The sequence below is a fragment of the Lissotriton vulgaris genome, chromosome 11 (assembly GCF_964263255.1).
Source record: "Lissotriton vulgaris chromosome 11, aLisVul1.2, whole genome shotgun sequence".
Lineage (NCBI taxonomy): Eukaryota > Metazoa > Chordata > Amphibia > Caudata > Salamandridae > Lissotriton > Lissotriton vulgaris.
The window spans coordinates 140,385,149-140,410,408 of NC_141699.1; the positions used below are offsets into that span (position 1 = coordinate 140,385,149).

At 49.4% G+C, this 25,260-nt stretch overlaps 1 protein-coding gene across 1 annotated transcript in view; it reads right to left on the reverse strand.

Annotated features, from left to right (window-relative positions):
* OGFOD2 (2-oxoglutarate and iron dependent oxygenase domain containing 2) overlaps positions 1 to 24,815 on the reverse strand; it is a 178,746-nt gene extending 153,931 nt beyond the window's left edge. Inside the window, exon 1 of the mRNA XM_086942936.1 lies at positions 24,536 to 24,815. Coding sequence (XP_086799062.1) covers positions 24,536 to 24,766 — 231 coding nt within the window. The 5' untranslated portion in view covers positions 24,767 to 24,815. The remainder of the gene's footprint in view (positions 1 to 24,535) is intronic.
* Between the last annotated feature and the right edge of the window lie 445 nt (positions 24,816 to 25,260).

Consider the following 25,260-nt stretch of genomic DNA (forward strand, 5'->3'; position numbering starts at 1 on the left):
CCACAAAGGTGCAGTGCAGAGACCGTAACTGACGTGGTGGGAAGAGGACATGAGCGACAAGTTGGTGTGACTGGGTGACCCCCCTACAGTTTCAGCCTGCAAATACGTGGGGAGCTACACCAGAGTGCTATGCCCTGCGGAGGGCTGATGCGGAGCTGTGGGCCCGCCATCTAGGCACACAGCACACCCCGCATGTGACGAACTAGTTCTGTTGGAGCTACTGTGTGGATCACCCTGATATGCTTCCATTGTACGCCACTTTTTTCTCCAGAATCTACACTGGTGTTACGAGACAACTGAATCATGGGCAAAAACGGACCACAACCAACCCAAAATAACCTTCGAACAGGCGAAGAAACAAGTAGATCATGGAGCGGACGACCAAACATCGACGCAATCTACAGCAGGAGCGGCAGGTGGTGTAACAAACGATGATGTACAAGCTATGTTCACCACGATCCAGGCAGCATTGACAAATATTGATGGAAAATAGACTCGCTAACGTACAGAGTCGACAGAATGTCTGAACACATAGACAAGCAAACGGAAAGAATAGACATGGCAGACCGCAGAATATCCGAAGCTGAAGACAATCAGGTACAGATGGACACGAAGCAAACCAGGATGGAGAAACACCTAGCCGCCATAACTGCGAAAGCGGAGGACTTGGAATCGAGGTCCAGAAGAAACAACATACGCATAACGAGAGTGTCGGAAACGACAAACACAGGGCCAATGGAGCGATTTGTGGATGAGCTTCTCATCTCCCTGCTGGGACAAGACACGTTCTCCAAAATATTCATAGTCGAGAGAGCGCACAGATCTTTGGCTCCGAGACCGCCGACTGGCTCGAGACCAAGGCCGATCATAGCAAGAATCCTAAATCACAAGGAAGAGATGCAGTGCTTTGGAAGGCCAGAGAGTTGGGCAAATTGAACCACGAAGGAATGGATATCTCCCTCTACCCTGACTTCCCGGTATCTGTTCAAGAAGCGAGGAAGAAGTTGGCACAGCGAAACAAAAACTGAGAGACTTCAACATACAATACGCTATGTTGTACCCTACCAGGCTTAGAGTCACAGACGACGGAAAATCAAGGATCTACAATGAACCTCAAGAAGTGCTGAAGTTCCTCCAACAGAAAGGTAAGCGGAGCACGCAGAGGAAATCTCCGAGGGGGGATCAGGAAGTACAATCTACTACATCGGATGTTTTTTTTATTTATTTTTATTTCTGTTTATTGTACTTTTCAAAAACACAACAAAGCCTTCTACATACATTATGCATCACATAATCTCGTTAGCTCAAGTATACATTACATCAGTGCACTGCATTATCTTCTAGTGGTACATTCTTGTTACATGTTTCATATCAGATCATCGGGTATCCGCATGTGGGTCTCGCTTTCCTCCACTTCATATGTATCTAGCCCCTGATCCAGACATTTCCCCTGGCTTATATTTAATCAGTCCAATATTAGGAGCATCAGTCATCCATTCCACACAGTCATTTTCCAGCATACACCCCCCTTGCACAATATCCGGCCAGTGAGGCCAGGCGAGCTGGTTATCCAGTTCCTAGTACCTCTATCGTCTCTACTCCTCAAGTCTCCTCTCACATAGGGCCTGTATCCTCCACATCCACAGCAGCCGTAGCTTTGGCCAAAAGATAACTGGTAAGGGGAGCCCATATATCATTAGGTCTGGACGCTACTGGGAGTAATTCTGCATACGCTGCAAACTGTTCCTGACAAGTAATTAAACCCTCCATCCATGTCTTAAATTTGAATGCCCTGCCCCGCCCCCATCTGCACGCCACCCTACGCTTAGCCATGAGAAGTGCCATTGCCACAAACCTCCTGTGTTCAGTCTTTACGGCAGTAATAAATCCCAAGAGTGCCAGCACAGGGTTAGACGCTAGCGGCTCACCTATCATTTGCTGCAGTGCCTCAAATATCTCACCCCAATAGGCCCAAACGGTGGGACAGTCCCACGCTAGATGCAGGAAATACGCTCCCGGGGATCGGCACCTATCGCAGTTATCAGTGTCTCTTAGTTTAAATCGGTGCATTTTAGCCGGTGTATAGTACAGCCTGTGGAGAAATTTGTAGTGTATGATACGGAGCCTGCTACTGGAAGAGACACTTTCAGTGTGTTGGCAGCAGGTCTCCCATTGTGAATCCGTCAGCTGACCTCCCAGTTCCAAGTCCCATTTCGCTCGTGCCTGCACTGCATTCCTCACCGTTCGGGTATGCACCGTATTATATATAATCAAGACTAGTCGAAATGGTTTAGGCCTTTCCAAAACGATATGTAGTGGGGTCAGACATTCCGGTTCGTCCGGAAAATCAGGGGTAACCGCTTTAATGCCCTGTCTCAGTCTGACGTTTAGAAAGACATCCAGCGGGGTCTGTATCTCAGCAGGAAACATATGAGCTAGTGACCGGAACTTAGCGTCATGGTACAGATCTCCACATGTAGTTACGTTAAACTTCTCTTTGAATTTCCTAAATACCCCTTCTTGTAACAACGGTATATAAGCGATTGGCATCAGGGGCGTATATGCCATGTGGACATCTAGTAACTCCATTATTCTATGCCATGCTTTCATGGAACTATAAAGGGCAGTGGGTTGCTGGTCTCTCTGTCCAATTCTCGAGTATATCGCCCCCTCCAAAGGGATTGGGTGAGCCAGCCAGTGTTCTGCCGCAACCTGTGGCATGTAGCGAGGTTGTTTGATCCAATGCCACACGAAATGCGCCTGCGCTGCCGTGAAATACATTTCCATATCTGGAATCCCAAATCCTCCCTGGGAGTAAGGTCTAGTTAACACCTCCCACTGTAGCCGAGGTTGTTTCCCACCCCACACTAATCGTATTAATTCTGTTTTCAGCGTCTTAAAGAAATGGGACCCAGGGTGGTACGGTATGTTCAGGAATAAATATAACACCTGCGAGAGTATCACCATCTTGATTAAGGACGCACGTCCCGCCATGGATAGAGGAGGCTCCATCCATCTTTTTACATTATCCCCAATCTTATTCATAGGGGTACCAAAATTCGCTCTCAGCAGTTCCTCCTTATTCCTCGTAACCATGATACCTAAATATTTAAGCTCCTCATCACACCATTCCAAGGGATAATCCATTTCAAACCGCTGGACTGTGTCTGTAAGCGGATAAAAACTAGACTTAGACCAATTTATCTGCACGCCAGACATACCACCAAATGTTATAAATTCCCTAAGTAACTGGTTCAAATTTTGCGGAGGGCTCCAAATATATAGAGTAATATCGTCTGCATACAATGAAATGGGTATTGGACGTTGAAAGCACCCCAGTGCCTTATCTTTGTGACACTGTCTCAATCTCGCAGCCAAAGGCTCCACTGCCAATGCAAAAAGCAACGGTGACAGTGGGCACCCCTGCCTGGTACCTCTCGTGATCTCAAACTTGTTAGAGAGATGTGCCCATTAATCAGGATCTTAGCCACTGGTCTAGTATAAAGTAGTCTAATCAAGTCAAGGAACAAGGGTGGGAAGCCCATACACTTCATCACCCCGAATAAATACCCCCATTCCAACTAATCAAAAGCCTTGGTGGCATCTAAGAAAATTGCAGCCATAGGGAGTTCAGGGGAGATGGTGTGGAGCACTGCAAAAAGCGTCCGCAAGTTGTTAAAAGTTGCCCTCCCTGGTACAAATCCCGACTGGTCCGGTAATATCAGGTGTTCCATCAACAGACTCAGTCTTGCGGCTATCACCTTGGCCAGGATTTTCGCATCACTGTTTAGAAGCGACAGCGGCCTATAGGAGTCGCATAGGTCTAGGGGCTTCCCTGGTTTAGGCAGTGACAATATGAGTGCTTCGCGCATTGATTGTGGCAGACTCCCTACCTCTGATGCGTCTTCATACACCTCTTTGAGCACAGGGGCCATAATGTTGATATATGTTTTATAGAATTCCACCGGAATACCATCAGTACCAGTGGCCTTTCCATTCTGCATGCCCATGATAGCCTCCCTCACCTCATCCAGCTCCAAAGGGGCGCACAAGAAGTTTCTCTGCGCATCACTCATCCATCCAAGTGCCACCTCCCCCAAGAAGTCATCCAGATTTTCACCTGAGTTCCCTTTAGTAGCATACAATGTGCTATAATGATCGTGGAAGCCTCCAATTATATCGGAAGTATCTCGGAGGGTGTCACCGTTCGAGGTGTTCAGCTCCGTGACTATGTTGGATCTTCTCTGGTGTCCTAATTTCTGTGCCAGAATTTTACCAGGCCTGTCTCCTTCTCCATAGTTTCTAGCTATCCAGTATTTGTTTCTAAATTTTGCCTCTCTCTGCGCTTCTTCCATGTACAGTGACAATTTCTCTCTAAACGCTGCCTGTGCTTCTGTCGTGGGGCAAGAGCGAGCTCTGCTTCAAGTCGTTTCAGCTCGCTATCCAGGGCTCTAATCGTGGCCTGTATGTCCCTAAGTACCCCTGCACCTTTCCCTATGCAATACCCTCGCAATGTTACCTTGAAGGCCTCCCAGATCACCTCCACACTCCGCACAGAATCTTTATCTCTTCGAAAAAAATCAAGTATTTCCTCCCTTAGCTCATCCTGAAAGACTACATCTAGTAGAATGGGGGGGTTCATTCGCCAGGGACTGCGCGGGACGTTAAATTCTGTAGATGAGAGCGTCATTAATACTGGCGCATGGTCTGAGTAGGTCCTAGCAAGGTATCTTGTGCCTGTAATCGCTGGTGCGATGCCTCTAGATACTAAAAAATTGTCCAGTCTGGCCCAGGACTGAGCATGCGCTGTGAAGTGTGTACCCTCCCTGACCTGAGGGTGTCTATGTCTCCACGCATCTACCAAGTGATATGCCTCCTTAATGTCCCGAAGCACTGACTGTGCATTTGTGTAGTGGTGTGGAACCGAATGTGATCTATCCGCGCCAGGATTGTAAGTGATATTGAAATCCCCCCCCCCCCCCCCACCCCAAATGATATGTGTGGCCTCAATATCAAATGCCTTGGACCAAAGGTTATCAAAGAAATCTGGGTCATCTACGTTAGGCCCATAACAGCACACCAGCAGTATCGATTGGGAAGCTAGCCTACCCCATGCCATGCAATACCTGCCATCTACATCGCAAAGGGAGCCCGTCAAGCGAAAGGGCAATTTCTTTTTAATCAGTATCGCAGTGCCCTGGGCATAGCTTGAATATCATGAAAAAAGCCGGGTCTCCGCCCATCTATTCCCAAAGTTCACAGGCTTGGACCGGGGACAGTGCGTCTCCTGTAGCATAGCAATGTGCACCTGTTGGCGGTCAAGATAAGACAATACCTGTCTCTTTTTACGGGGGTCTCCCAGCCCCCTCACATTCCACGTGATGACATTAAGTGCATTATCAAGAGCCCCTGTTGCTGTACCCATCGTTACACATTTCAACCATTGGAAGATAAAGTCGATCTCCACTCCGCACCCGCCTACAACGCTTCATGTTCATAATACCATATCCTACTTGAGCTATCTTGTATCTTTGAACAGTCCGTCTACAGAGCATACAGCTAGAAGGCATCAAACAACCCAACAATCCCCATAACATCCCCTCCACCCCTCCACCCTCCACCCACTGAAGCAACCCAATTTTGCCAGCATTGCGCAACCTACCACCCACTACCCTCCCCTCTCCCATCATTCCCCAAGAAGAGCTAGATCAAGGGCAGCCGAACTGCTGCCGTCCAATAGTGGGGTATACCCTCTGGGGGCGTACTCTAGAGGGCCTCGCAAGTTCTCCTCTCCCAGTGCAGTCTCCACCCCGAACCAACATTGCCAGTTCAGCATGGGAGAGGTGGACCAGAGTCCAATAGTGTCTGTTGATTGGAGTACCCGCGACTTCACCCCGCATCGCCAGCGGTGCCCCCTCACCTCCTTCTCGGTATCCACAGTGCTTCGGAAGCCAAATGTCTCTTAGTCATTCACTGTGGGGGATCTTCTTCTCTGGCCGGGGATGATCTCTGCGATCCATTGTGGCCGTCTCTGTCTTGGTTACGCCTTTTTATAGATTTCAAATAGTCCTCCACTTGCCCTGGGTTAGTGAAAAATGTTTTTTTGCCTTGGTGAGTCACCCAAAGGCGCGACGGATACAAAAGGGCATAGTCTATTTGTGCCTCTTGAAGTTTCTTTTTCACATCTATGAACTTTCGGCGCTCCTCTTGCACCATCGGGGTGAAATCCGGATAGATGGAGAACGTGTTGCCCTCATATAACAACGACTGCTTATTGGGGCGGCTCTGAGCGCCACATCCCTGTCGCGATAGTTAAGGAGGTTGGCTATAATGGGCCGCGGCGTTGCTCCTGGTACCGGTCGTGGACCTAACGATCTATGAGCTCTTTCGACAATGAAGTGTGGAGAGAAGGCGTCTTGACCCATCGCAGATAGCAACATCTTCTCCACGTATTCTTCCATTTTGCCCATGTTCGTGGATTCCGGAATACCTACTACACTTATATTGTTTCTGCGACTGCACGCTTCCAAATCCTCATTCTTGGCTGCAATAGTTCTCAAGATGTTGTCCATACGAGTTAACTGAGATGTGTGGCCAGCCGTGAGGTCATCGCTGTCCGAGATATGCCTCTCCGCTTCCGCTATTCGTTCGTCATGCGCATCCAGCTTGTGCGCAATGGTGTCCATTCTTGAGGACATGCGATCTACTTTGTCGACAACCGTCGCAATTCCTTGTTTCATTTCCTGCAGCACGTACTCCAAGGCCGCCCCCTGCGATGCATTAGCGCAGTCTTCCTCCTGCGCTCCTGCCTCAGCCTGCTTAGACCTGGCACCGTGTTTTGCGGTCCCAAAACTGAGTTTTGGTTGCTTGGCGTCCGGCTTACCCATCTTGAGCGGAGCCTTGTCGTCTCAGCAGAGGAATGTATCTGCCTGGATTCCAAAATAGGGTCTCGATGCCCACTACGCCGCTCTTCGCCTTCCTCCTCTCCAGCAGTGGGTGGGGGAGTGCAGGTAGCGATCGCAAACCACCAGCGTGCGTTGGGCGCAGAGGGCCCCCTCAGAGCCACTTCGTAGGAGAAACCTGTAATCACCACCTCAGTCGCCTCTCCCCACGCCCAATCCAGCCTCTTCAATTTTTATAATATAACAACAGTGTCATGGAGCACCCGCCAGCAAGCGAAGCGCGCCGTGTGTCTAATATCTCCAGTCCAGAGACCCACTTCACCACCTGCCACGTTATGTCCTGGGCACAATATCAATAAGGCCACTGCTTGTGACCTCAGCCGAGAGTAAGAGTGACGCCGTCCCGTCCCCCCTGCGTTGTCTGCTGTGTTTTGCTGGAGGAGGGGGATGGGGGGGCGCTCTCTTGGCCCGGCACACCGTCGAGAGTCAGTTACAGTGACCAGAGCGCTGCTCTCTGCCTTTCCCCCACAGCTTCAGCCAACTAATGGGTATCCTGTGCCTGTATGCGGGGTCCAGACTCAGCTCCCGCAGCCGTCTGTTCCAGACCTGACCTTTTGCAGTGCTTCAGTATGGCCCCGGCAGCTCTCCGCCGCTCCTCAGACTAGCATGCACTGGCCAGTGTCCGAGCCACAATTTCTCTCTCGCAGGGAGTCCCAGGCACCGTCCCCACGCAGAGCTGCTGTACGACCGCAGCCGGCCGCCACTGACCAGGCTCTACCGCTCCGCAGCCCTCTGCATTCAATGTCCGGTACACAGCTCCCCGCTGGCGTATTCCGTGCAGCGGCCCCGTCCGCAGATTCAACTTGCCCCAGGATTGTCGTCTACCCCTCTCGCCTCGCCGCTCGTTGCACTACCTCCTGAAGGTCTGCTCCGCCGTTTGTATCTCGCACTCCTGGCACTGCGGCTGCTGGGCGACGCTGTTACCCACCACTGTACGGGCCGAAGGCGCCTGTGTCAGCGCCCCTCCCCCTCGAGGCCTAGCCTCCTCCTCACAGGCCTCAGTCTTTCCTGGTCAGGGCGGCCGCTCTGCACTTTCGCCTCCTGTGAGCCAGGTATCCGGCGGTTCTTCAAGGCTTCACCCCGCCGTCTCTCCACCACCAATCCGCCTCCAACTTTTACCGTGTGTTCTCCAGGCAACTGGCGACCGAAAGCGAGCGTCCAGGACGTGCTAGCTCAATCGACAGCAGGATAAATAACGTATTATTACTCCAGTCCTCGGGAGCCTCACGTGAGTGCGGCCATTCGGTTGCGCGCCCTCTAGCGCCCCCCTACTACATCGGATGATGAGTGATTGGATATTGTCTGTAATGGCAGCTACGCCGTCACATGTTCGGATTGTACCGACCGAAGTAATTCAGAACTATAATGAGGTAGCAGCTGCTAAGCGAAACTGGATTGTCAAACCATAGACATTTTGGCAATAGACTGCGGCGACTGCTCTGCAAACCAAAGTGCATGTTCCTGTTGGGCAAGAGGAAGGAGCGCCCATGCAAAAAACTTGATTGCAGAACCAGGACGGTATGCGAGACCAGATAAGTCACATTGGTTGCGCCTGTTTGTACCTTACTTGGGACACATTGTTACGCACGATTTACTGATCCACTTTGGGTTTTTTGTTTAAATGTTTACTGTTTATCCTTGCTTAAGATCTCACTGGAGATTATTCAAAAATGTGATGCAACATGTTGAGTTTCTAGTATATAAGTTGACAGGGTTTCTACCCATGTGGGTTTTCTTTTCCCACAGGAAATGGGATGGCAGATCTTGCCCTTCAGTGTGAACCACAACAGTTTATTCATTGAGGTTTCATTTGTTTTTTGCTTTTGGGGATGGGAGGGACAATGAGCAAAATGGTGAATTGTTCTAGGGTTGGCTCCGCTACACGGGAAAGGGTGGAGTGAGTGGTGGGTGGGGGTGGGCAAGTAACAAAATCCGGTCGACGTTGAGCAAGTGTACAGTTATTTTCTTTTACCAACACAAAGGGTTCACAGCGGGAAAGGTTTCAGAGTGGGGATGACGACTGACATGGCTAACACAAACTCGAATACGTTCATCACATGAAACTTTAGAGGGTTTCAAAATCCGCAGAAGATACATAGAGTGCTGGCATGCCTCGATAGACATGGCATTGATGTCGCCTCTATACAGGAAACGCATCTCACACCTTTCACGGAAGGCAGGGGGGTATGAGATAGGCGACGTATTGTATGGCGTACTCATACTCTACATATGCTAGAGGGGTGCTGCTGTTGATTAGGTGTGGCACTCCTTTCCAACCTATACATACTATCAAAGACGACCAAGGTAGATATGTAATAGTGCATGGAAATTTTGGAGTTTCGATACTGACAATACATCTTAGGGCCCAAATAATGATGACCCCAGTTTTTACGATACCATATGGTCCAAACTTAGGGAATTGCCAAGCACGACTGTAGTATGGGGAGAGGACTTTAATACATGTCTAGACCCAGCCCTCGATAGGTCGACTGGCAACGAACAGTATGGCAAACAAGCTGCCAGAGTACTGCGAGAGGGCATGGATACGTAGGAGATGACTGATATATGGAGACTAAGGCATGGCAGACGCAAGGAAGGCACATGCACATCGACGACAAATAACACTTGGTCTAGGATAGACTATTGGCTGCTAACACAGGATGCATGCACATGGACCAATTCAATTGAACACCTACCCAAAACATTATCGAACGACTCACCTGTCCGCCTCTTGCCGGTCATCCCCACTTATGTACCTAGGCAAATCACATGGAAGCTACAGGGAAGCGCCTTTCTGGACCCTGTATTTTGCAGTGAACTACACCAGGTCATAACAAACTATTTTGATTTTAACTCAGGATCAGTGGATAGTGCAGGATCTCTATGGGAAGCATTCAAAGTCACGATCAGAGGACATTGCATTAACAAACATGCAGGGATTTGGAAGGACATTCAGCAACAACTGCACATGATTGAAAGAGACATTGCACGACTAGGGGAAGAACATACATTACCGCAAAATCCTGCGCTGCTAGCTCAAATTAAGAAAAAGATGGATGATTACCAAAAACATGCAGCAGATGAAATAAAATATAAATCACGTAGATTCACAGCGCGAACTTATGGAGAGGGTGGTAGACCGGGACGTGCCTTGTCAAGTAAAATTAGGCCGGCACCAACAGCGTCCTACATAACACAGATAGTAGATGAAGACACTCATGCTCTATACAACGCTTCTTCAATTCTAGATTGCTTCAAGAGGTATTTTGGTCAACTCTATGAGACAAGGACTAATGCCACCCCACTAGAAATTCATCAATATTTGCAAGATGTCGCATTAGCATGTCTGTCAGACACCCATCGGAAATTCCTGAGTCACCATATCACTAAAGATGAAATAATAGATGCTATAAACTCCCAAATAATGGGACACCTGGCCTGGACAGGCTCCCCGGAGAATTCTACAAAGAATACCGTGATTTGTTGATACCATACTTAGCCGAAATGTATGAAGAATCATATGAAGAGGGCAAACTTCCTACCTCACTAAGAGAAGCCCTCTTGGTGGCACTTCCCAAACCAGACAAAGACTCCACTAAATGTGACTCTTATCGACTGTTATCTTTAATCAATATCGATGTAAAGATTCTAGCAAAAATTATTGCAACCAGGATACAGCTCCTACAGGAGAAACTGATATTGCAAGATCAAGCAGGATTTGTACCAAACAAATCCACAACTCACAATAGCCGCACCATCTTTGCACTATATCACCATTTAGATCCAGAACTCCCAGCCGCAGCGGCCCTATTAGATGCGGCGAAAGCCTTTGATTCAGTCGAAAGGGTATAGGTGATCACAATGTTACGCAGAATGGGCTTTCCAGAACCATTTCTAAAACGGATCGAAGTACTTTATAATGCTCCCATCGCCAGAGTTAGGATAAACGGGCACACATCGTCCCCAATTAATATAAGCCGAGGGACGAGACAGGGCTGCCCACTCTCCCCTATTTTGTTCACGTTAATAGTAGAGCCCTTAGCCTGTAAGATCAGACAGAGACACTCAGAAGCGGCACTGCAATTCCATCTCCGCCCGCTCAGCATCTCTCAATATGCTGACGATAAGGTACTCTTTACTTGACTTGATATACATTTAAATACACGTATAAGGGAATATGTATGATTTGAGCAACACTCAGGCTTACGCATAAATTGGGACAAGTCGGTGGTCATACCACTTACAGTAGCTACGACACAGCCAAACCTTGACTACCACTTGAAATGGTATTCGGATCTGGTAAAGTATTTGGGCATATGGATACATAGGGATCCGGAACTGGTGGTGAGGGAAAATTATGGCAGGGCAATGACCAAACTGGATGAACAGATTGACAGATGGATACGGATGCTTCTTTCCCTAGCAGATCAGATAGCACTGCAAAAGATGATTGTCCTACCAAAATGTTTATATTTATTCAGTAATATTCATATCTGGCTAACACAGGCACTGTTCTCAAAACTGAAAACTGCAATGCAAAAGTTAACTTGGGTGGGTAAACAGGCCAGAATAAGCTGGGACATATTGACGAAACCATACCACAAAGGTGGATTTGGAGCACCGGATCTCCAACTATATTACTACTGTGCGCAGGCACACCATGCTCACTACTGGCTACAACCACATGCATACATACCACACGTGTCATTGGAAAGGGACAGTGTATACCCAACCCGCTTGACAGCCTATGTGTCAGACCCAAAATCCTTCACCCACAATGATAGGATTCAAACAGTGCACTGTACCTCGAGAGCCTGGTATATGTTGGCGAGTCGAGTGCAGAAACTTCCAATTTATGCGCCAGCACTTCCTTTCGCGCACCACCCAAGACTGTCAGTTACGCAGGAAAACGGTATGTTACGGTTGTTAGGCAAAATAAAACTAAATACTATGGCAGATATATTCCCACATGGTAGATTCATCCAGAGAGAGGACCCATTGTTAAGGATACACAACACACCCATGAAGTTGTTGTGAGAAGGTGGCCTGATATGCAGTGCTCACTATTCTAGTGAACACTATGTATCAGTCCAGCAACCCTTATTGATGATTGGTTGTAAGTCAACCTTATAGACCAGCTATCCTAGTAGCGTGGATACGAGCAGTCTAAGGCTAAAGACTCGAGAGGGCGTGTTAAGCCAGCTGTTTACCACACATATACCCCTTGAATACCCAGTGAAAGGACACCACACAAGTGTTATGAAAATAAACGAGATATTTATTAAGAATCACAACAGCCCTGTACTCTTTATGAGGACAGGGTACTAAGCACAAACCAAAACTCTTACAAAAATACTTAAGTTAGCACAGTATATACAAATGCCCGAGGGGCACGGAAAACCATATACTTGAAAAGTGGAATGCGAAATTACTAGCAGGTAAGTACAGTACTAATAGGCTTTGGAATCGCTAGGACTTGACTATAGAATCGTTAGATTACTTCTAGGAGACCCAGGGGACTCGGTGCAGAGTGTGCACTCTCACGCGTGATGCGGGACAAAGTCTATGGTAGCTAGGAATTGCAAAGTTAGTGTTCTCGGGCGAACCCGACCTGGTAGGAGGAAAACGAAAGTGGATTCTGACCCTTGGATAGTGAGGCTATGCTGGGGCACCGAAATGCCGAAGTTACCTAGCCCAGGGGCTGCAGCTGCATAGGACTCAAAAGACGTCGGGAATCCTCGTTGCCGGACCAGGAGCCTGGAAGAAAGAAGTTGCTGGCAGGCGACCAGTGAAGAAAGTTCGGTGGATCCAAGCCTGGATTGATGGAAGATGACACCTGAAAGCAGAGGGGACCAAGTTCGAGACTACTAGCCAGTAGTCAGTGGGCACCAGGAGGGCACCGGATGGTAGCCACCTCGACTAGGTGAGTGGGTGACGCTGTGCTCGAAGATCTCACGGACCAGGAGGCGTTGTCGGCGACCAGGAAGGAGGAGCGAGCTGTCCCACGAAGATTGAAGCTGTCGGCGTCGCTGGACCCAGGATTGGGCAACAAAGCCTTGGCAAATTCAAGCCCACGCGGTGGACCTAAAATGGCGTCTGGAGTGGACCAGGAGGGTCCGGGGTGCCTCTCTTGAAGAAGGAAGCAAGGGCCAGTCTGGAGCAACCAGACCAGCAGCAGTGATGTCGTCGGGCGTCGTGAAGAAGGCCACAAGCCAGCCGGCTAGTAGCCACACAGCGCGGTGAGCACGCAAAAGCAGAAGGGCCCCACGCAGATCGTGGAGATGCTGGAGGGCTGATCTTCGGTGCTGGAGCTGCTCAGGGTTGGGGCTTCTCGGACCCCAAAGCACTCACCAGTGGAAGACTCGGTGGGCTTGTTACAAAGAAGTTGTGCAGTCTTGGCGATCGTCGGTCCCTCGAGGTCTCGTCGCACTCACAGTTCTCAGCTTTGCTGTAGAGGTGAGTAGAGGTCAGAGGTGCCAGGGAAGCCGGGTCTCGTCGAGCTGGGTCGTCGGATTCGTGATGAAGGACTTGCAGCAGACCGCAGTGTTCTTAGGATGGTGCCCGCTTGATGCAGGGTGACTACTCCTTAGCCACAAGGGAGAATCTTGAAGAAGGAAATCTTGATGTCTTTCGCAGAAAGTCGTGTCTTGATTCCAAAGATGATCTAATTTGAACAGGGGGCCCGCTCCCATCTTTATACTAAAAAAGGGGGCTGACCCGGTGACTAGGTCCTGCCTATGGGTGGGACTAGGAGGGGGTGGTTACACCCCTCTGCCATGCCGGACTTTCCCCAGGCCAGGGGCTGGTGTGCCCCTGGAACTGGTTCTGACCGGCCTATGCGTAGTGAGCACCGGGGTGCCACTCAGCAGTCACCTTCCTGAAAAGCCCTGCCTACCCAGGATACACAAAACCATGTCTGGGACGGTGCTAGCACCGCCCCGAACAGGAAACCCTTTGTCCAAGCCTCCCTCGCTGGAAGGACTCCCAGCAGCAGGAGGTCAGACTCGTGTCTGTGGTGGCAGCATCCATTTTGTGGAGCTGAGGCTTCAGTTAACTTTAACCGGGGTTCACAGTTACATACATGTCGTGTCCCTTTAGAAGGGTGGAATGCTAACCCCGTCGCCAGAATTGGCGAGGGGTTAGTATTCCAATTCGTATGACACCTTACTCGACATGTTTTGATAAAGCAATACCAAAGTTAGCATTTAACCGCGAGGATTATAATGCACTTAAGAGTATATGGTATGCGATATCATGGAACAGCTATTAGGACTTGGTTCCGCAAGCTGCAGACAGGCTCAGCTCATGCCAGAGCACCATCTCACACGATTCCAAGCACTCTGCCTTCAGGATTGTCAAGGCCTGCCATAGGAGTGACTGATAGGAATCTGTGTGTCCATTTTAGGGTTAGGTATAGGTATACTACACCTACAGCAAAGGGTGATTACACGACTTTGCCCCAGCTGTCATGCAGCCAGTTGTGTCAAATTTAGGAGGCCAGCCAGGGGTGGCATAATACATGCTGCAGCCCCTGGCAGCCCTGGGTACACCTATGCCCTGAGTTACAGGGTCTGATAAGGTGGCCCAGTACCAATTGGTAAATGCACCTAGGGTACATGGAATCCATTTTACAGAGAGAGCAGTAGGCCTGGGGTCCTGATTGGCAGGGCCCCAGGTCGACTATGTCAAAAACCAGCTAAAACACAGGGCAAAAAGTTGGGGGCAACCATAGTCAGGAGGTACCTTCCTACACAACCTCCCCCCCCCCCCCCCCCCCAAACGAAAGGAGATAAGGCTATCCTTGTCCAGGTAAGCCTCTATTACCTAAGTGGCCATATAAGGAAGGACCAGCTCTGGCTTAGTTTCCCCCTGTGTCATGGTCCACTAGGCAACCCCTCACCCTAAGGGTATCTGAGGGTCTCCACCATAGGGAATCTCTGCCTTTGGTGTGTCTTGGGAAAGAAGAAGGCTGATGCTGGGATGGAGTACTGAAGTGAGGCTCCTCTACCTTTGGGCTCAACTTCCTCCAATCACCATTCATCATGTGTGCCTTTCTTTCTTTAGCTGAGATGCACTGATCTCTCAGGGTCAGCCTCTGGCTACCTAAAGCTGGAGGCTGAGTCCCTCTGTTTGGCTTACTGGAGGGACAGGTCAGGTCTGGGGTTTTTAGGCCCCATGTTTGGCTGTGCCCAACAGTGTCCAGCTGTGGGAGGTCCCTAACTACTTTTAAGGGGGATCCCTCAGGAGTCTGTTTTATTTTCACTTGGCTAGGGTTACCAGCTTCAGTGATCCTAATCTGCTGATTAAGGGGTTCTTTTGGACAGGGGGCCCTTTGCGGTCCACCACTGGCCTCCCTGACCTCTTCAGCCCTGGGCTGACTGAGGCAGGGTAGAGAGGTGCAGGTTACCTGCTCCAGACTGGGTCCCACCTGGGAAGGGTCCCCTGCCATCAGGGGCACTGCCAGGCTAGGCCTGACTACCTCTGGGGCAGTTCCTTCAACAGGGGTAGAGTCAGTTCCCTGAGGAGGCTGGCTCTCACCTAGTGTCTGGGAGGGGGAAGACTCTTCTTCCTCCTCAATGCTCTCTGTTTGAGTGGAGTGATCCATTGTTTCAGGCTTCACAACCTCACTATCTGTTTGAGTAGAGGCTGAGACCATTTCAACCTTGCCAACCTTTTCAGGAGGGCACTCAGTTTGTGTTTGGGCTGTGACTGTCACAGCCCTCCTATCCTGTTCTGGAAAGTCTGTCTGAGCCTGGGCAGTGGCTACCACTGCCCTTCCAACCTTTTCAGGGAGGAATGGTGCTTGGACTGGGGCTGTAGCTATTACTGCCCCACTAACCTGTCTGGATAGGCCTATCATTCTGGAGTGAGTTTCTTGCTCCACCTCAGCCCATGCTGAGAGTTCCAGGTCATTCCCCAGTAAGCAATCCACAGGTAGGTTATCTGTCACTGCCACTCTCATGGGCCCTGTGACATTTCCCCAGCTGAGTTTGACTACTGCCATGGGATGCCTTCTCTTCACTCCATGAATGTCTGTCACCTGATAAGTAAAACCAGGGGTCAGTTGAGCAGAGGGGACCAGATGGTCAATCACCATGGTGATGCTGGCCCCTGTGTCTCTGAATGCCTCAACTTTCTGACCATTCACTAAAACCTCTTGTCTATACTTTCCCAAAAGGTGGGGTCCAGTAGTGAAGTTGGCAAACCCCATGCCAGTCTCACAGACAAGAGTGTGGTCAGGGAACCTGGCTAGGCCATAGTCCTCCTGTTGGCCCAGAGTAATGCCCACCACATTCTTGGGGGCACTCCCACCACCTGGGGGATTACCACTAGTGGTAACAGGAGGTTTAGGAGTATTACCTGGGGGTATATTTCCCTTATTACCATTTTTAGGGCAACTGGCATCATTTTTGTAATGACCCACCTGTTTACAGGTATGGCAATAAGGTTTCTTCTGTTCTGAAGGAGTGTTCTGGGACCCACCACCCTTGTTGGAGTTTTGGGGCCCTTGGGAAGTCTTCTCTGTGGATTTATCCCCACCCTTCTCTTGAGGCTTGGTTGATTCCTTTTTCTGGTCACCACCCTGGTTTTTAGGCCTAACCCTGGTTCTGACCAATTTGTCTGCCCTCTTACCCAATTCCTGTGGAGAGGTCAGATCAGAGTCTACCAGGTGCTGGTGTAATAACTGGTTCTGACAATTATTTAAGATTTGCTCCCTCATATTAGATTATACAATCCTTTAAAATCAGTAACCTTACTACCCAGTAGCCAGCCTTCAAAAGCCTTAGTGGCACAATCAACAAAGTCAGTCCAATCTTGAGACTGAGTTTTCTGTGTGTCTCTGAACAGCATCCTGTATTGTTCAGTGGTTAAACCAAACCCATCAACCAGTGTATTCTTCAAGATTTGGTAATTGTTAGCATCCTCAACTCTAGTAGTGAGGAGCTTATCTCTACCTTTACCATCAAAGGAGAGCCACAAGATAGCTGCCCACTGACTTTGGGGAACACCCTGCACAGTGCAGGCTCTCTCCAAAGCAGTAATCCATTTGTGGATGTCACCCCCTTCTTTAAAGGGGGGCACTATCTTATTCAGGTGCTTTGTATGAAAACTCATTTCCCTATTGCTAGGTTTATTGCTGCCACCAGTGGGCTGTAGCCCACATAATTCTTGCTCTCTAGCAAGGGCAAGTCTCTCTTTGGCCAGGGCAAGTTCTTCCCTTTCAATCCTCAGTTTGATTGCCCTTTCTTCAGCTTCATACACTCTCCTCTTAGGGGAAGACATCCCTCTGTGAGAAGAGTTGAGAGAGCCATTGGTTCGAAGGGATCTGTTAGAGCCTCTTGATAGAGACCTAACTCGTCCATTCCCAATGTTAAGCTGACCTGAGAGTGGGCCCAGGAGTCCCCTGGTACCAAGCTCATGTCTGCTTAAGTTGGACCTGGTTAGTCTATTGACTTCTACCTGTCCCTTATCTGCCTCATCCCCTGACAACTGGTCTTCATCCTCATCCTCAGCATCATCTGCTTCCTGGAGGGGATGGTCCTGGCTATCAAAGGGTCCCTGTAAGGAGGGCAAACTCCCCTCTGGATTAGAAGGGTCTGGGTTACCAGCCCTACTGGCATCATAAGCCTCTAAGAGACCAATCAGAAAGGAGGTGGTGGGGTTAGACCCCTGTTTTAGCTTCCTGAGGGTACACACTTGTCTCATCTCATGGAAGCTAAGAGCAGCATATTTTGAAGTAAGGACCTGTGGAGGGTCCACTGACACAAGGGGATACTCAGAGTTTCCTCCTTTGTCTGACATGCTGATTCTAGTGTGGTGTAAGTGGTGCACCTACCTACACTATGTGTTTACCTACTGATCCCTTGCTAAGAGTTGCAGCCAAGGTGTGCTAAGCCTTGAGGAGCTGCAACAGCTGGTTCAGTAGAACTCAGAGTATTCTAAGCTTAGTTATATGTACTAACAGTACTTATGTGATCTTTCAACAAGATATTCTTAGGATACGTGTGGTAAAACAACAGCAAGCTCAAATCCCAACCGCTGCTCACCAATGTGAGAAGGTGGCCTGATATGCAGTGCTCACTATTCTAGTGAACACTATGTATCAGTCCAGCAACCCTTATTGATGATTGGTTGTAAGTCAACCTTATAGACCAGCTATCCTAGTAGCGTGGATACGAGCAGTCTAAGGCTAAAGACTCGAGCTGTTTACCACACATATACCCCTTGAATACCCAGTGAAAGGACACCACACAAGTGTTATGAAAATAAACGAGATATTTATTAAGAATCACAACAGCCCTGTACTCTTTATGAGGACAGGGTACTAAGCACAAACCAAAACTCTTACAAAAATACTTAAGTTAGCACAGTATATACAAATGCCCGAGGGGCACGGAAAACCATATACTTGAAAAGTGGAATGCGAAATTACTAGCAGGTAAGTACAGTACTAATAGGCTTTGGAATCGCTAGGACTTGACTATAGAATCGTTAGATTACTTCTAGGAGACCCAGGGGACTCGGGTGCAGAGTGTGCACTCTCACGCGTGATGCGGGACAAAGTCTATGGTAGCTAGGAATTGCAAAGTTAGTGTTCTCGGGCGAACCCGACCTGGTAGGAGGAAAACGAAAGTGGATTCTGACCCTTGGATAGTGAGGCTATGCTGGGGCACTGAAATGCCGAAGTTACCTAGCCCAGGGGCTGCAGCTGCATAGGACTCAAAAGACGTCGGGAATCCTCGTTGCCGGACCAGGAGCCTGGAAGAAAGAAGTTGCTGGCAGGCGACCAGTGAAGAAAGTTCGGTGGATCCAAGCCTGGATCGATGGAAGATGACACCTGAAAGCAGAGGGGACCAAGTTCCAGACTACTAGCCAGTAGTCAGTGGGCACCAGGAGGGCACCGGATGGTAGCCACCTCGACTAGGTGAGTGGGTGACGCTGTGCTCGAAGATCTCACGGACCAGGAGGCGTTGTCGGCGACCAGGAAGGAGGAGCGAGCTGTCCCACGAAGATTGAAGCTGTCGGCGTCGCTGGACCCAGGATTGGGCAACAAAGCCTTGGCAAATTCAAGCCCACGCGGTGGACCTAAAATGGCGTCTGGAGTGGACCAGGAGGGTCCGGGGTGCCTCTCTTGAAGAAGGAAGCAAGGGCCAGTCTGGAGCAACCAGACCAGCAGCAGTGATGTCGTCGGGCGTCGTGAAGAAGGCCACAAGCCAGCCGGCTAGTAGCCACACAGCGCGGTGAGCACGCAAAAGCAGAAGGGCCCCACGCAGATCGTGGAGATGCTGGAGGGCTGATCTTCGGTGCTGGAGCTGCTCAGGGTTGGGGCTTCTCGGACCCCAAAGCACTCACCAGTGGAAGACTCGGTGGGCTTGTTACAAAGAAGTCGTGCAGTCTTGGCGATCGTCGGTCCCTCGAGGTCTCGTCGCACTCACAGTTCTCAGCTTTGCTGTAGAGGTGAGTAGAGGTCAGAGGTGCCAGGGAAGCCGGGTCTCGTCGAGCTGGGTCGTCGGATTCGTGATGAAGGACTTGCAGCAGACCGCAGTGTTCTTAGGATGGTGCCCGCTTGATGCAGGGTGACTACTCCTTAGCCACAAGGGAGAATCTTGAAGAAGGAAATCTTGATGTCTTTCGCAGAAAGTCGTGTCTTGATTCCAAAGATGATCTAATTTGAACAGGGGGCCCGCTCCCATCTTTATACTAAAAAAGGGGGCTGACCCGGTGACTAGGTCCTGCCTATGGGTGGGACTAGGAGGGGGGTGGTTACACCCCTCTGCCATGCCGGACTTTCCCCAGGCCAGGGGCTGGTGTGCCCCTGGAACTGGTTCTGACCGGCCTATGCGTAGTGAGCACCGGGGTGCCACTCAGCAGTCACCTTCCTGAAAAGCCCTGCCTACCCAGGATACACAAAACCATGTCTGGGACGGTGCTAGCACCGCCCCGGACAGGAAACCCTTTGTCCAAGCCTCCCTCGCTGGAAGGACTCCCAGCAGCAGGAGGTCAGACTCGTGTCTGTGGTGGCAGCATCCATTTTGTGGAGCTGAGGCTTCAGTTAACTTTAACCGGGGTTCACAGTTACATACATGTCGTGTCCCTCTAGAAGGGTGGAATGCTAACCCCGTCGCCAGAATTGGCGAGGGGTTAGTATTCCAATTCGTTTGACACCTTACTCGACATGTTTTGATAAAGCAATACCAAAGTTAGCATTTAACCGCGAGGAATATAATGCACTTAAGAGTATATGGTATGCGATATCATGGAACAGCTATTAGGACTTGGTTCCGCAAGCTGCAGACAGGCTCAGCTCATGCCAGAGCACCATCTCACACGATTCCAAGCACTCTGCCTTCAGGATTGTCAAGGCCTGCCATAGGAGTGACTGATAGGAATCTGTGTGTCCATTTTAGGGTTAGGTATAGGTATACTACACCTACAGCAAAGGGTGATTACACGACTTTGCCCCAGCTGTCATGCAGCCAGTTGTGTCAAATTTAGGAGGCCAGCCAGGGGTGGCATAATACATGCTGCAGCCCCTGGCAGCCCTGGGTACACCTATGCCCTGAGTTACAGGGTCTGGTAAGGTGGCCCAGTACCAATTGGTAAATGCACCTAGGGTACATGAATCCATTTTACAGAGAGAGCAGTAGGCCTGGGGTCCTGATTGGCAGGGCCCCAGGTCGACTATGTCAAAAACCAGCTAAAACACAGGGCAAAAAATTGGGGGCAACCATAGTCAGGAGGTACCTTCCTACAGTTGTTTGCTCATCTGCGGTTGCGGACGGCGATAAGGGAACTATACACCTCATTCACGGAAGAACCTCCACAATTACAAGCACTGCAAACACTAATACTTACACCTAACCGCCGGAAATTAGTCACACGATTATACAACGCGTCACAATCAGAGCAGGGCGGGATTGTGAACAGATCGCCGAATAAATGGGAAAAGTTGATAGGGGACACTATAAGCGAACAAGACTGGGAATATAGTTGCACACAGCTACAACTGATGACGCAAAACTGTAATCTGCGCATAATACACTTTAAATTCTTACACCAATTTTATTATACCCCGACACGGTTGCACAGATACGGCATTAGGCCAAATGATAAGTGTTTATAGATGCGAGGCTCTACATGCAGACTTTTAAATACAGCAGGGGCCTGTCCGCGGATACACAGCTATTGGGAAGAAGTTACGAGAGCACTTACAACTATGTTGTCTGAAATGTTACCAAATGCCCCGCTTGTATGCCTATTAGGAATATATAGACTAACACCTGTAAAAAGGACATTTTTGGCTGTAGCGCTGTTACTAGCCAAGCACCGTGTTGCTATCAGATGGGGTTTCAAAAGCCCCCCACCCCCAGATTCAAAGACTGGGTTACGGACATGTCATACTGTAGAGACACTTTAGAGACCTACGCGGAAGAACTACCACAAGCATCCAGACCTAGAGACTACTGGGAACCTCTGACGCAATATCTTCAAATTGCACAGGTAGAAGGGTAAAGTTATGGTATTAGTGAGACGTCAAGAAACTACGACACACATCTATCAGCTTCCTAGAGGGAAGAGAACAGAGATAATGTCAAAGAAGAGGGACCTGGAAAGGTATTCAATATACATCTGTATGGTACAACATTTAAAGAATCTAGAGACAGATTGAGAAACCTGAGATGTATTAAAATATTAAAATTCTTTGATGCCCCTACTAGGCAGTTGGTCCTTCAGGCAACCATCCTGTCCCGACTTGATTAAGCTAGTTCCCTTTTGTTAGGGGCTAATCAAGCGGAAATTTCCCGGCTACAACGTGTACAGAACGCTGCTGCCAGGGCCTTGGTAGGTTTACCGCGGTTCTGTTGCGCAAAAGGTACAATTTGTGCACTTCATTGGTTACCGATTAGGCAAAGGATTGACTTTAAGACTTTATGTCTTTCCTTTAAAATGTTGAAAATGTCTTCTCCTCGGATTCTCGAGGACTTTCTTATCCCTTATATCCCGTCTCGCTCTCTGAGGTCCTTGGGGCAGAATTTGGTTGTTGTCCCCCACTTTAAGCTGTGTCGAGTAGGTGGACGATCTTTACGTGTTTTGGCTGCAAAACTCTGGAATTCTCTCCCTTGCCATATTTGTTCGTGTAATGATCTACTTAAGTTTAGGAAGGAGATTAAAACTTTTCTGTTCCCCTCTGAGTGCTAGGATCCTTATTGTCTGCCCTCTTTGTCGCTCTGCGTAGTGTTATGTTGCTTCTGCCTATCCTAAGAGCCAGGACATCCCTTTGCTGGGGCAGCTGTGCACTCTAGACGTTTGCGTAACATAACAGATGTGATGCTATGTATGAGAGCTCCCCAAATACAGGAATGTATGATTATTTCTGTATAAATTGTGCTGCAATCTTATACTATATGTGGCTGTGATATACTGAAAAGTGCGCTGTGTTTCAATGTTGACCAAAACCAATAAACAAACACATAAATCATAAACCTTTGAACAAGTTTGCGAAGAGAGAACGTAAGCATCCACTGGGAAACATCAGATCATAGAATGTCCGAGTAAACTATAATAAACAACGGCCTGCTCTCCTGGACCAACACAAACGATGACGACACCATCAAAACCATGAACAACATTCACTCTGGATCTCCGTCAGACCCATGCCCACACCACATCTTCAACAAAGCCAGCACCACCATTGCACCCCATCTCCGGGAAGCCATCCACATCTCCTTTGAGGCAGTCACCTTCCCGGAGAGCTGGAAGCACGCCGGGATCAACGCCTTACTCAAAAAACCCAAGGCGGACCCCAAGGACCTCAAGAACTTCCGTCCCATCACCCTGCTCCCGTTCCCAGCGAAGGTCATCGAGAAGACCGTCAACAAACAACTAGCCACCTACCTCAAGAAGAACAGCATCTTGGACCAGTCCCAGTCCTGGTTCTGCAGTTACCACAGCACCAAAACTGCCCTCATCGCCGCCACTGATGACATCAGGGCCCTGCTAGACAACGGAGAAACCGCGGCCCTCATCCTCCTGGACCTGTCAGCCGCTTTTGGCACGGTCTGCCACCACACCCTACACACACGCCTCCACAATGCTGGGATCCCAGGGCAGGCCCGGGACTGGACCACCTCCTTCCTCTCCGGCAGAACTCAGAGCGTCCGCCTGCCCCCTTTCCGCTCCGAAGCCACAGAGATCATCGGGGGCGTACCCCAGGGTTCTTCCCTCAGTCCAACACTCTTTAACATCTACATGGCACTGCTCGCCCACGTTGCCCGACTGCATGACCTCAATATCATCTCCTACGTCGATGACACCCAGCTGAACCTCTCCTTCACCAAGGACCCCCATACCGCCAAAACCAACCTCCACGAAGGAATGAAAGCCGTCGCCGAGTGGATGAAGAACAGTCGTCTGAAGCTAAATTTCGACAAGACGGAAGTCCTCATCTTCTGATCCACCCCTCGGCCTGGGACGACTCCTGGTGGCAGACTGCACTGGGAACAGCTCCAACACCCACCGACCACGCACGCAACCAAGGGTTCGTCCTCGACTCCACCCTCTCCATGACAAAGCAGGTCAACGCCATCTCATCCTCCTGCTTCAACACCCTCTGCATGCTCCGCAAAATCTACAAGTGGATCCCCACAGAAACAAGAAGAACGGTCACCTAGGCCATCATCAGCAGCAGGCTGAACTACGGAAACGCCCTCTACGCTTGAGCCTCGGACAAACTCCCGAAACGACTTCAACACATTCAGAACGCCTCTGCATGCCTGATCCTCGATATTCCTTGCAGTAGCCACATCACACCCCACCTGAGAGACCTTCACTGGCTACCCATCAGCAAGAGGATAACCTTCAAGCTCCTCACCCATGCGCACAAGGCACTCCACAACATCGGACCAGCGTACCTCAACAGACGTCTCAGCTTCTACACCCCCACCCGCCAGCTTTGCTCCGCCGACCTCGCCACAGTCTCCCGCAGCCAAAGAGCAACCTCCGGCGGCAGATTGTTCTCCCACCTCGCCGCCAAGACCTGGAACACTCTCCCCATCCCCCTACGGCAGACCCAAGACCTGCTGACCTTCAGAAGACTCCTCAAGACCTGGCTTTATGGGCAGTAGCAGCACTCTCCCCCCCACCCACCAGCGCCTTGTGACCCTCGCGGGTAAGTAGTGCGCTTTACAAGTGTTTTGATTGATTGATTGATTGATGTTAACATTTCACTAGAACTGCGACTAAGAAACTTTCAGCTAATACAACAATCTATCCTTCAACGTATATATTTTAACATCCTTGTTGGCATTGCCTAAAATGTACTTGATGAAAAGCTTGAGGTGGGAACACTATAATTTAAATGTATGTATCCAACACAGGTGTAGCTTTTTTAATGTTCTGATGTTTCTAACTTCTACGCAAGTTTAGTTTCCTGATGCGAAACCACTTATGTGACCTCTCTACCCGTGTCTTGTCATCGTACTAAGCGTTCTCTATCACACTTTAGGTCTAGCCAACGTTATAAGAAACTATTGATAAATAAATAAATGAGTATATTGCCAGTTCTGGATTACCCCCTCATATTCCTTCCTGAACTGTTGCTCATCCTGGAAGCGGACATGCATGTGGTAGTCCTCCAAGAAGATGTTGTCTGTGTAAAAACAGGCGCAGCAGTGAAAGGTTTGCTCCCGCAACTGGGTCTGGCGCCTCCGTTCAGATGACATCGTTTCCCGACGACCCGTTGGGGAGCAAACGAGGATGGTACTAGTTCTGGACAGGGCAGGGAAGGAATCACTGGTTGGCATTGACGCGGAGATTTGACAGCTCACCCGACGCCATGTTCGGACGGGGAACTACTTCCTCTAGCCCATTCAAAGTTAAACGTGCGCCATCTTGCAATGGGAGTCTTTCAAATATAGATAGCAGTTTTGTTAGAGTGGACGCCATCTTTGAGCAGGCTATAGACTGGCCGAATTCCAAATACGCTTCGTTGGGAAGAGGTTCTGTTTTTTTTCTTTTAAAGGTTGCCATGGATATGTTCGGCGCTATTCTGGCCCTAACGGTCAACAACCAGAAGGCAAAAAATAGAGGCAATGAGTGGAAGAGGTCTCCGCGCCACCTCTGTAAATAAGAGCCTAAAGATTCGTCCATCTTTGAGTGGAGAAAGTGTGTATCCGAATTAAGACGATATACAAAGAGCTAACTCTGTCTTTTAATATACATTTTTTAAATGGAACCATACCATTATCCAAAGAAAAATTCTTAAAAAAATATATATATGTAGCTTTTTTTTTAATAG